General features: G+C 44.4%; 1 protein-coding gene across 7 annotated transcripts in view; it reads left to right on the forward strand.

Moving 5' to 3' along the window:
* The window catches only part of SEC31B (SEC31 homolog B, COPII coat complex component), a 132,942-nt gene that overhangs the window by 100,160 nt on the left and 20,183 nt on the right, over window positions 1-12,599 (forward strand). For 2 of the 7 annotated variants that reach the window (XR_007377092.1, XM_048945340.1), the window contains exons 1-9: window positions 4,058-4,398; window positions 4,484-4,572; window positions 6,117-6,240; window positions 6,476-6,671; window positions 7,411-7,506; window positions 8,375-8,515; window positions 9,002-9,144; window positions 9,396-9,495; window positions 11,655-11,816. Coding sequence is in view for 6 of the 7 variants with exons in the window: in XM_048945340.1 (XP_048801297.1) it covers window positions 4,494-4,572; window positions 6,117-6,240; window positions 6,476-6,671; window positions 7,411-7,506; window positions 8,375-8,515; window positions 9,002-9,144; window positions 9,396-9,495; window positions 11,655-11,816 (1,041 nt within the window). In the remaining variant the exon portion in view is untranslated. Of the gene's footprint in view, window positions 1-527; window positions 638-869; window positions 917-1,154; window positions 1,315-4,057; window positions 4,399-4,482; window positions 4,573-6,116; window positions 6,241-6,475; window positions 6,672-7,410; window positions 7,507-8,374; window positions 8,516-9,001; window positions 9,145-9,395; window positions 9,496-11,654; window positions 11,817-12,599 lie in introns of those variants that run through there. The other 5 variants (XM_048945341.1, XM_048945343.1, XM_048945342.1 and 2 more) reach the window with 5 other exon arrangements.

Here is a 12,599-nt window from a genome sequence, read left to right on the forward strand (position 1 = left end):
AAGCTTTTTCCTCTTTGCTAAAGGGGGCAATGCCTTCCACATAGGTGTGTGATAGAAGTTCCATTTCCCTGCTCTGCTGTCAGCACCCTGCTGTCATTCAGTTGTGTGCATTAAGGGAAGCGGACATTTACAGGAAACGACTTGCAATTACCAGTGTAAGAAAAGACCTCATAACGGCATTCTAAAGGGCAGTTTGGTCTCTGTGTCATTTCTGTAGGGATGTGTGTGCAAGGAAATGAGGTGACCCAGTCCTAGGACACAGAAGTGTTTGTAAATAAGGCTGACCTCTTGGGCAGTGCTGAGCAATCCACGCGCTGCCTGGCTCCTGCTTTTAAGCTGGAAACAACGGTGCTTTACCTCAGCGGGGTTTGAGTTTTTCGGGTAATTTTTTGAACTGCGGGGACCACGAAACAACGTGTTGTGCACAGGAAGGCGCTCCTGGGGACGCTGAGCGGTAGGCGCCGCGCCGTAACCCTGCCCGCACTCCACCTGCGAGCGAGTCGCGGGGAGGCGCCGCTGGCGCGTGCGCAGTGCAGCGGGCGGGGCGCGTTCCTCGGAGGCGGTGTCTTTTGGGCTCCCGGCGGCCACCGTCGTAGGGCTCAGCTGCGGGACCGAGCGGCGGGACGGCCGGCAGCTGGTAAGGGCCGCGGCCTCTCCTCTCCTCCCCGTCCCTCCTCGCCCCCACCCGGGCCGGCACCGAGCGGCCGCTTCTGCTCCGCACCGCTCGGCCCCAGGAACCGCCCGCGGGCCGACCTCGCGGCCTCCGAGCCAGCCGCCTCCGCCGCTCGGGTCGGTGTTACCGCGGCTCCGTCGCCCCCCCTCTCTCCCGGCGGCACGGCGCGCGTGACCGCTGGGTGCGCCGGGCCGGCCCCGTGCCCTCGGAGCGCCTCTGCGCCCGGCGGCCTCCGCCGCCCCGGTACGTGTGCGCGCTGCCGTGCGCAGAGCGTGCCTGGCGATAGTTGGAGTGTGCTCGCAGCGAGACAAGTTTCTTTAGGCGTGTGGCTGGAGCGCACGAAACTCAGAAGTTTCTTTCCGTGCCGCGATGGTGTCGAGCCGAGCCCTGCCCTGCTGCGACCCCGCCTCGGCAGCGCCGGCGATTAGCCGCGATTAGTGCCTGTGCCGCCTGTAATCTGGGTCTATAATAAGCACCTGGGAGAGCTGTAGGCTGCGATGCCAGAGAGCTGCGGAAAGGAAGGAGCGGTGCGAGGGTTTGGGATTGATCCTGGGGTGTGGAGCGTCACGCAGTTTGCGTCTCAGCTCCTGTGCCGTGGCCCTATGGCCTCTGTCGGTTCCGGGGGGCTGCTTTGCTGCCAGGTGACCTTGGCTGAGTGTTGTGTTCTGCTGTGTGCTTGGTTACAGTGGGTCGGGCTGGCAGCTTCCTTCGTGGGCTGTGCAGGAGGGCAGCATCACCGGGAGCTGTTGAAAGGAGCGGTATGCCCGGGGGCGAGGGGGTGTGGTGTCACTATCCCTGGAAGTGTTCAAGAACCGTGGAGGCGTGGCACTGAGGGATATGGTTAGTGGGCACGGTGGTGGTGATGGGATGGTTGGACTCGATGACTGTAGAGGTCTTTTCCAACCTTAATGATTCTATGAAGGGGGAATGGTTTGATGCCCAGTGGTGTGGGGGACTGGAGAAGTGAGTAGGGCCATACTGACAGTCCTGGGTGGGGAAGGAGAGAGGCCTTGCAGGAGTGGCATCAGGGTTGGTTATTGTGGCAGCTCTGAGATTCAAACAGAAGATAGAAGGTCAGCTTGGTCTTTTACAAGTGTTTCAAGCTATTGTAGATAAGGAATTCTGCCCCTGTCAGCACTGTGTGTAATCCATTACGGTATTAGAGCATGTGCTCCTACCCGTGCCCTCCATTTCCCAGCAGTGAGTGGTGCCCGGCAGGGCCGGGTTTGGCTTTGCAGGCGTTGTTACCATTTAAGGACACTGTGCAGGAAAGCAAGGCTGGGAGAGGCTTTGGGGGAGCACTGCTTCTGTTCTGCTGCTGCCACTTGGGCTGAGATCCGCTGATGCATTGTGTCTGTAATCGGATGTTCCTCTGGAGGAGTGGGAGGTGGAATTGTCATGGCTAATTAATTAAAGGTCGTAAGAAAAGCATGAGCTTTCTCAGAAGTCTTAGGTGCTATTTTGGGAGATGACAGCAGGTGGCAATCTCTCCTTAAAAATTGTGCTGTGGAAGAGTCCGCTACTTGTGAGTTTTTCTCAGACAACCACAAGAGGTTGCTAAAGAGCCTTTTCTTTCTTTAAGTATCGTGGAAGACTCAAGTCAGGGCTTCTTACCTTATGGACTTAGAGCCCAGGGACTTAAGGAAGTGTTGCTGCATTGGTACTGCTGCAATGGAGCTGAAATAGTAGAATTTGTTTTAGGGCATGATACTGTGATCTTCTGGCTTCCTGTGTGTCTTCTGTGGGCCCTCAAATCTGTTGGCCCTGCTGCTGCATTGCCTTGATGGCTGGGGACATAGAAGCTGTCCAGTTCCTGTTGTCTGATACTCCTGCAGTTGTCCTGTTCAGCCAATTTATTAGGCAAGCCACTTGTTTGCTTTCCTGTATCTGAGTGAGTTAGCATGGGCAAGATGTTTTACCTTCCAGTTTTGTTCTAACAGAATTTTGTGAAAAGAGAACAATAATGCTGACTTTCTTATGCAAAATGTTTAGTGCTTTACTGACAAGAAGAGCTGGGCAGTCAGTCAGTAAGGTTTTTATGGTTTTGTGAGTTTGTCTTTGAGTTTGCCTGTTAAATACAGATTGTGGCATCCATCCCTGCAGCCTATCCAGCACAGAGGGTAAGCAGAGGGAGGAAGCCTGTAACATTCACCTAGCCAGGAGTTTGGTGGTTATACTCTTTATTGTTTTACTTACCAGGAAGAGGAGGTCTCTTAGCCGTAATGTAATAACGTTAATGGGTCAGCAGGAGGTTGTCATTTCAAAGTGAAGCAGTGAGGCTTGTGTGTGCATCTGGCTCCTGCAGCTGATGGAGCTCAAGCAGAGGAGGGTGAGGCAGGGAGGAGACTGATAGGAAACACACTGGCTGTCTGACACCCCTGTTCTGATGGAGTAAGGATGTTTTTGCATTAGGCCCTTGCTAGCAGATTCCTGAGGCTCCTTCTGGGGATGTTTTCATTCCTCACTGCTGAAAAGGGGAGCAGGCCAGGGCAGTGTTTCTCTGTGACTGTGCTCCCTAAAAAATGAATGCTAAAAAGCATTCAAACAGCATGTCCTGGCATGACATGAGGAAGTGGGAATATGTCCTTACCCTTCTGACTGGCGACAGAGAATAAGCTGAGGCTGGAGTTACTAGACATGAGGTCTGAGTCCTAGAAATGCTGCTGACCAAATGTCTCTGAATGGGGAAACTGTCAGTTGGAGGCCGTCAAGATGATGGAAGACTTTCAAAACTTCTCTTAATATGCTTTGGCCAGGCAGTGGGCTGGGCACGGCGAGCTACCTTTATGAAGGAGACCAGGAGGAAGCGTCCGTGTTCTGGTCTATGGTCAAACTCTGTATGATTGACATTTGTTATCCTGCATCTGGACAGAGAGGCCACGTGGGCTCGGGATGTGACTAAACTAACAGCCTGGCTAATGGTTATGTGCCTAAAAGGCCTGGAATTGATTGGTGCTGGCTGCTTTCTACCCAGTAGGAATGAGATCCCACCTGGAACAGCAGTTATATTTGTACTCAATGTTGCAGTCTCCTGACTGTGCACTGTTGATGTTTGTCTTTCAAATATTTCGCTACATTATTGCCTAACTGTTTCTGCAGTGATGTTGGGAGGTTGTGTTGCCCTTGTATGGATATGTGTCTGTCTACTCAGTCTCAGTAAAAAGAATTATGGTCAGAGCTGGGCTTGAAACCCAGTGGATAATTCTGGGTCACTTCCTCTCTCCTTTCTGCTACCATTTACAAACTGAAGCAGAAGGTCAAATGATTTTTCCTTTGGCTTCTCTGAGGTGTGAGAGCAAAGTACATTAATTAAATTGGCATGTGGTAGCATTGCACTTTGTTTTCTGTTGCCACATCGCTTTGCTATTTGGAATTTACCCTGTCCTTAGATTCCATCTGCTCCATTTTTTCCTATGTGTCCTGACACCAGCGTGTTCAGAGAGAGCAACTGGTGCTTTACAAATACATTTAAGTGAATTTCGGAGCTGATTTAAACCAGCCTGGGCCTGAAGACTTGAGTGCGTTGTTTAATTCGGATCCCCTCCCTTTCACTGAAATTCTCCTGTAACTGGAGTATATGAAAAAGAGACATGCACTAAGGAAACTCTGGGTTCAGACAGCAGGAATTGTGTTTTTATTAATTTGTACCTGTAAAACTGTACTAACTCAGGAAGCAGCAAATAATTACTCTCAGTAGAGAGAGAGCTTTTTTTCTTGATACCACTGTAAGGAGTATGCTTTGTTACTGTTGTGGTTATTTTCATGTTGGCTTTGTCTAGCTATTTAACTGCTGTGTGAAATTTCTTCTAGAGCCTAGAAAATGAAGCTAAAGGAAATTGAGAGAACTGCTGTAGAAGCTTGGAGTCCTGCAAACAACCACCCCATTTATCTAGCAACAGGTAAAGTTCTTCATGATTCAATAAACTCAGAGTATGAATCACAGAGAGACTTTAAGTAGAGCTGTATTGGTAAAAAGAAAACAAACAAACAAAAAAACCCAGACTTTCAGGAATTCCTACTTTAATTATCTCTTGAAGTTATCTCTTAATATGCTGAAAACATTATCACTTTTTTTTTTAAGTGACATCCCTATGGAGGTTATTTTTTATGCCTGGCATTAACACCTTAAAGAGCAGTCATTTTTCAGAGGGTGAATACATTGCTTTTTTGATCTAGTTTTTAATTAAGTCTGTATGAACTCCAGTGCCTGCTTGCTATAAAAAATTAAACAAAGTTACGTAGTATATCTGTGGAACTAATGCACCCTAATCGTGTTCACTTAAGCTCACTTTCAGTTTGTTGGTTTTCAGTCATTATCAAGTAGCTTGACAGCCAAAGAATGAAATTCTTTTCTTCCTAATATCACTTGGCTTGGTTTACATTCAGTTTTCAACGCTTCTGCAGAACCATCATTTACAATTTTTATAACCATATTATTTCCTGAAGCACAAAATCCCCGCGTTCACAGAGTTGGAAGTAGGTGAATTTAGCGTCCATGTGGATCTTACAGCTTGCGTTGTCTACCCAGTGTGGGAAGTAATCAGGCCTGTCTGCTGTCTGTCTGGGTTGTGCAGGGTTGACATATTGTCCTGCTTTTTTTTTTTTTTTTTTCAGGAATGGCTCTCAGAAGACTACAAAAGCCAACTAAAGTTTGGCTTTTGCCTTAAAAGCAGCATTACTGTTTTTGGGGTAGATTTTCTATTTTGAGTTTCTCTACTAAGACCAGAGTTTTGATTGGACCAAAGGCCTTGGCTTCAATCTGTTTTAGATCAGAAGCTGCAGTTTATTGTTTGTACTGCTTTTTTATGATCCCTTGGGCTCTTCTCTTGCCATAGGCAGTTACAAAGCATCCCTGTTGTAGCTGGGTAATTATTTGCATGGCAGTGTCTCATTAGGTGATGTTAAATCTATTTTTAACTTTTATTCCCTAAACTGGGGAGAAGGAAGCCATCACTGAGTGACTACTGTTTCTGTGTGGGTTGCAAGGAATGCTTTGTTGGCTTAAAACTGGAGAGCTTTTGTTGTAGGCTAAGGATAGAACTTATGATCGTGACTTCTGGTCAAAGTTGAGTAGTATACAGAAATATTTAAGAGCATAATTTTACCTGGATCTGAAAAAGCACCTGTATTTGTAATTTCAATTACAACTTACTATCAGGAACTGTGGTAGTTTAGATAAGATACATGAAGTATATCTATCTAAAAGAGAGGAAAATACTTGCATAGCAGTGATCCTCGTGCCCAGAATTTCTTGAAGAGTTTTTAATTTCTTTTAAAGTCTCAGTTGTACTAGTTCCTGTGTCTGAGGTACTTGCATATGTCCTCTCCCTGAATAGGCACAGCACTGATGATGTGTTGACTACTAAGTTTACCAGTGCCTTGTTTATATATAGTGATCTTGAAAAAGTGTCAGTTCTAAGTACTACCCTTGTACTTCTGCTAGGAACATCTGCCCAGCAACTGGATGCATCCTTCAGTACAAATGCCACCTTGGAAATATTTGAGGTTGACTTCAGGGATCCCTCTCTGGACATGAAGCAGAAAGGAACGCTTCCTGCCTCAAACAGGTATCAGTGTCTCATGCTATTGCCCAGTGGAACTGAAGAGGGTTTTTCTGGTACAAAAAAGGAGAGAGGGGATTTGTTTTCAGGGTATAAAGTGATCTTTTGAATCAGTTTATCTCTGTCATCAAGGACTAAATATTTTTGACTTCACACAAATCGCATTGGAGGTTTGGTAATGCAAAATGTCTTGACTTCCACCAAATACTGTAGCCTATGCCGACTTTATTTTCTTCTTTAGGTTTCATAAGCTGATCTGGGGTAACTTTGGAAATGGGTCCCCAGAATCCTCTGGAGTGATCATTGGTGGAGGGGAAAATGGTGTACTGACAATGTACAGTGCACACCGGATCTTGGCTTCAAAGAGTGATCCTGTGATTGGGCAGACAGAGAAGCATTCAGGGCCTGTTCGAGCTCTTGACTTCAATCCTTTCCAGGTATGTCACATAAAGATACTTACAAACAAACGTGGATTTGTGTTTTTTTTTTTCCCTTGTATATACAGATTTATTAACTGTAGGAACAGTAGTTAACGTGAAAGAGATGTGCTAGTTGTGTCACAAGATTGATTTGGAACTTTGATTAGGGCACCGCTCACAGCTTTGTTACTGGATTACACAGTGACCTTTGATTCATTTTACCTCAAAACAAACCATATCTTGTAATGCCGTTACAAGCTGGACCATTACCCATCTGAAGGCAGGACTTTTGTTTTTAATTAGTGTTTAATGCAGTGGGGTTTTGATTATGCTTGAAGAGGCTGCAAAATAAGCAAAAACTGCACAGAACACGAGTTCTTGTGGCAGCACAAAGGCAAATAGGTCTGTGAACACAAACTGTTTTGGGAAGCCTGCACTTTCTGATGCCTGGAGCAAAGGCTCAGCTAGCCAGAGGCAGTGGCTTCCAGACCTGTGTCAAAGTTTCATGATTAAAGGTATTCAACTGCAAATCTAGTTGCCTGCTAGACAAATTTTAAATAAGCTTCTATCATGGCACAGCTGAAGACATAGAGGCCAGAAACATGCTCAGTTTATAATCTTAGAGGCATCTGTTAAATACAACTCTTATTTGGCTGTGGAAGTCTTGAGTTTTTTTGCTTATGCTTATTCTTAGGAAATCTGTCCTCTTTCCCCATAAGCAGGAAATTCAGATGACCTTTTCTTTTTTTTTCTGCAGAGCAATCTTCTGGCTTCTGGAGCCAATGATTCTGAAATTTTCATCTGGGACTTGAATAACTTCAGTGTGCCTATGACTCCAGGAACTAAATCACAGGTAAATGAGTTTTCCTCCAGGCAATAGCCCCGCAGTCGTGTATCTCAGTAGGGAAGGCAAAACGTGTGACTGTATGGAATCATCTTGGTGTAGTTAGTCTGTGAAGGGAGAATAAGCTTGACCTTTGTCAGGGGAAAGATGAATCATAACTGATAGGCTTCATTTTGAGGGAGTGGAAAGAATGCTGTAAGGAAGGTGAGGTAGGCTAATAAATTGTGGAACAATGCACTTTGCATGGATGAGTAAATTCTTTGTGAATTTGCATCGGGTACCTGACCGGTTTGTCTTAAGGTGCAGCTGGGGCATGTGTTTTGGATTAATGATGCTTTATTGTGCTTTCTCTGAGGAATCAATTTACTTCAGGCTTCATGTGAAGCTTTTCATATTCCATGAAGGCAAAATATACCCAGTGTGGCCAGTGAGCCATTTAATGCTTCTCAGCTGTTATTTCTAGATAATGTTTCCTGAGTTTGAAAGGGAATAAGCTGATTATGATCATGTTATTCAGGACAACCATAGTAAACTTGTCTAAAAGCAGGTTAGCTTTTTCTCCGATAAGCCTCGCATTTGTCTCCTTTCCTATCTATCTCCTGCATTGCAGGAGATACAGTAACATCAATTAGCCTTGAATGCTGTACCATTTTCCATCTCTCTGCACTTCTGAAATGTTGCACAAGGTCATTTTTCCATTTATGTTTCTCGTGGGAGTCAGAGTAAAAACATTAATATTCTCTCAGCTATAGTTCTCTCTAGTCTGCAGCCTGATCTTACATGTTTTGCAGGTTCTAGTTAGTCTAGTGTCAGATCCTGTGATTAGTGCTTCCTCAGCACAGAGATAATAGACCTATGGCCATTTCTATCTTTGCAGCCTCATGAAGATATCAGTGTGGTGTCTTGGAATCGGCAGGTGCAGCATATTCTGTCCTCCGCTCACCCCAGTGGCAAGGCAGTGGTTTGGGACCTCAGGAAGAATGAACCTATCATCAAAGTCAGTGACCACAGTAACAGAGTGAGTGAAGACTGATTCTGACTTGCTTATGACATGGCACCACAGCAAAGCAGTGGCACAGCTCTTGGGTTCAAGTACTTGTACCGTGGGAGCTGTTGTGACTTTTTCTTGGAGCTACAGCATCAAAGCATACTTCTCTCTCTCTTCCTAACAAACTGCAAAAACAAGTCTCCTACCTATTCCTGAAGTACACAGTGCCCTTGTTTTACGTTTGTGTTTGTGTCTCATTTATGAGAAGCCTCCTTCATTTTTATCCTAGCTGTCTTCCTCAGTCAACTTTGACCTAGTCATCCAACTTCTATTGGTTAGTTTTTTGGCTGTAAAGAGAAAGTAGAAATTCTTGCTTCTCATAGTAAGGTATTGCTAGACTTGCTCTATGTCAAGCATTCTAGGCAAGTTACTTGCAGAAAGAAGTGGCTCTTGGCCATTTGTGCCATTGCCAGCTTGCGCTGCTGAATTTTCATCCTGTGCTGTTTTTGTCCCGAGATGCATTGCTCAGGAATGGCCTGGCACCCAGAAGTTGCAACCCAGCTAGTTCTTTCCTCTGAGGATGACCGCTTGCCAGTGATCCAAATATGGGACTTACGTTTTGCTACCTCACCTTTGAGCCAGCTGGAAGGACATACTAGGTGAGGGCCTGCTTGTCACGTTGCCTTTTCAAGGACCTCCATCTTTCAGAGGCCAGCATCTGCAAGACCGGCTTTGGAGCAGTGAGGCTATTTATTTTAGGTTGTTTTGTTTCACAGATGAGTCTGGTTGAAGCAGGTATGAAAACTTGTGTTTCTGAACTTAAACCAACATGCACCAGCACTTCTTATTGACAGAGTGAGAGAGAGGGCTGATTATGAAGTACCACTGATTTCTTTCCGGTCTGTTTTAGGGGGATTCTGTCTGTCTCCTGGTGCCAGGCTGACCCTGAATTGCTGTTGAGTAGCGCCAAAGACAACCGGATCTTGTGCTGGAACCCCGGTACAGGGGAGGTACTTAACTACTATAAGTACACCTTGTCTTCTTCATACAAGCCTGTGTGCTATACTGTGTGTTTGACCCCTTTTTTGTATTTGTGTGGAATGCCAATGTTGTTTCCTCCACTATGTCTTCTGCACTGTTCTTTTTTGGATAAAATGACAACGCTGTCCATATCCTGACTAAAAACAACAAGCAGAGATTTTCTCTGATGTATCTGTGTCTAGAGGTCATGGACACAAACTTTGACTAAAACTTTATTTAAGCAAATCAAGTCTACTCTGCGTTCACACACAGTGTTCACTATGTCCATTTGTTTCTTTCTCCAAGAGTACTAGAAGATGGGGGGAACTTAAATGGGAGCAAGGATCATTTTTTGTGGTCATTCAGAAGGGAACAATATAATTAAATATGCTTGCAAACTTTATTCAGAGCACAGTGGTTTCACGTGTAGTTTTTTACCTGTATCTCAGAATTAACATTTTTGAAAAAGTTATGCTTCACGCTAAATTTAAGCATTTAAAGTAAATCTGTGTAAAAAATTCTCAACATGCCTCCTCACTCAGTGCTGAGTTTCTGGATAAAACTGAAATTTGAACTTTGAACGGAATTTGCTGGGTGGATCTTGGTGATAGCGCAGGGAAAGTACTTCTACAATACTGAACAAAGTACGCCTGCGAGCTTCAGAGTGGATTCACCTCATGGGACAACTTGATGTCTGACCACTTGCCATGGAGGCATGAAAAAAGGTTGCCCCTTTTGTAAAAGACATTACATGTGCTGTTGCAGTTTCATGGGTTTTGGAGCTCATTCCATACAGGTAGCTGATGACTGGAAGAGAATCAGACTCTGAAATGTGTAATTCTTACTGAAGTCTTTTCCCTTTGTTTCAGAGGAAGAACTTAAAAAGCATTTTTAGTACAGCTGGCTTGTCTTTATGCATCCAGATGTTAGAATGATACCAGAACTGGGAGTTTTCAGTAATAAGGACAGGGCATTTACATAGATTGGCTGATCTGCTAATTTTAGGGGTAGCATTGGTTTCTTTGCTTTTTTTTTTTGGGGGGGGGGGGGGGGGAGGGGATTTATTCTTTTAGAGCAGTCTGCATTTTAATATAAATAAATGCAAGGTTTTATACCTGCAAACAGACAACACAAATAATCATCACACAGAACAAAACTGGGATTCTTTATGCTGGAAAGTTTTCTACCTGTGAGGCACAAAGCAGATACCTTCATTTTACGGACTTGGAGGTTTACACAGAATCACAGGGTTGGAAGGGACCTCAAGGATCACGAATCTCCAACCCCCTGCCACATGCAGGGCCACCAACCTCCATGTTTAATGCTAAACCAGGCTGCCCAGGGCCCCATCCAACCTGGCCTTGAACACCTCCAAGGACGAGGCATCCACAACCTCTCTGTGCAGCCTGTTCCAGAACCTCACCACTCTCTGGGTAAAGAATTTCCCCCTGATGTCTGACCTAAATCTCCCGTCCCTCAACTTAAAACCATTTCCCCTCGTCCTACACATATCAACCCTTTCAAAGAGTTGATTCCCCTCCCCTCTGTAGGCTCCCTTTGGGTATTGAAAGGCTCCAGTGAGGTCAAAGGTTGTGGTCAAGGTTGTGTTAGTGAGTTGCCCCAGGTAGGCAAGAAATCTATGAATGGGCCATTAATTGAATTTTGTATTTTTAATTGCTGGACCAGAGATTTGTTGGCTGTAATATCCTTTGTCTGCAGCTATTGCAATCCTCGTTTCTCGTTCTACTTTTTTCTTCCATAAGTTTTTCTTTCTATAATTTCTGCCCACATGTTCTTGCTCATTACACCTTCTTGCTTATTGACTTCTGGTTTTCTTGCATGGTTTTCTGATGTTCAATGGTCAACAGTAGTTGCAACAATGTTATTGTGCTCTGATACTTAGCAGAACAAAATCCAAAAGTAGCAAGTCAGTTGTGCTCTGCAATTAGAATCCCATTGTTAACAGCATTCTGTTGTTTGGGCTCAGTGTGCTACAGTTCTGATCTTGCAAATGCATTCTTCAAGAAGCAAAAATAAAATACTTGTGTCACACTTTTATTCAATAGTGATATGTAAATTGAGAGTGGGCTAGCAATTTGGGAAAAGCAAACTATGTTATATGCTTCAGTCTTCTCTGTTTCTGTGATAGGTGGTTTATGAGTTGCCCATTCGTAGTCAGTGGTGCTTTGATGTCCAGTGGTGTCCTAGGAACCCTTCAGTCTTCTCTGCTGCCACTTTTGATGGATGGATTAACATTTACTCTGTTATGGGTGGGAACTTAGAAGCCCAGCAGAAGACACAGGCTGACAAGGTAAAGGCCCCAGAAGTTAATACTGCTGGTACCTCTGTAGCGTGGTGGTGTGATTTGTTTGTATCTTTTAAGGTTTAGGGTAACCAATCTGTTAAATTTTAGCTGTTCCTTTAGGAAATGGTCTTTCTTTGGAATAAGCTTCCTTTCAAGTGGCTGAGTGACTTGAAAAATGAAACATATAGATCTTGCCTGTGAACCTCTGGCAACCTTACCTTGCCAAGGTTTGTGTTGCTTTCTTTCAGACATTCTAGCCAGCTGCATTTTGGAGCTATGTCCTATGATCTAGTCAAGCTTATCCTTAGCAAACACCAAATCTATTCCAATAATTTTAAAAATGAAGAATGCTTTTAAACAGCATTGTATATATTCTCATCAACTTCCTAAATGTCAGAAATCCAGATCAGAGGTCAGTTTTGACATACTCTCATCTAGGCAGTAAAGTATGGAGAAATTATTTCACTAGCTTTGTCAAAGTAGTATAAAAGCTTGAGAAAGTCTTTAAAACTAACTCATTTGAAAGAAACAGCAATGAGCAATACAGGAAACAGACTGACAACTTTTGACCATGTTTTGTCACTGTCTTGCATAAAACAATTTTGCAACCTCTATTTTTTATGAGCTGGGTGCTACACTAAGCAGTATTTGTTGGGGAGTTTTGTCTTGCTAAGGAAAACTTAGAAAATCTCTGAAGGTGAAGCTTTGAGAAATAATTTTGAGGACTATTCGGTAATACCTTTTGTCTTACAAAGGGCTTGCTTGTATTTCAGGAATATGTTCTGTCAT

Source organism: Lagopus muta, chromosome 5 (assembly GCF_023343835.1).
Source record: "Lagopus muta isolate bLagMut1 chromosome 5, bLagMut1 primary, whole genome shotgun sequence".
In the NCBI taxonomy this organism is placed as follows: Eukaryota; Metazoa; Chordata; class Aves; order Galliformes; family Phasianidae; genus Lagopus; species Lagopus muta.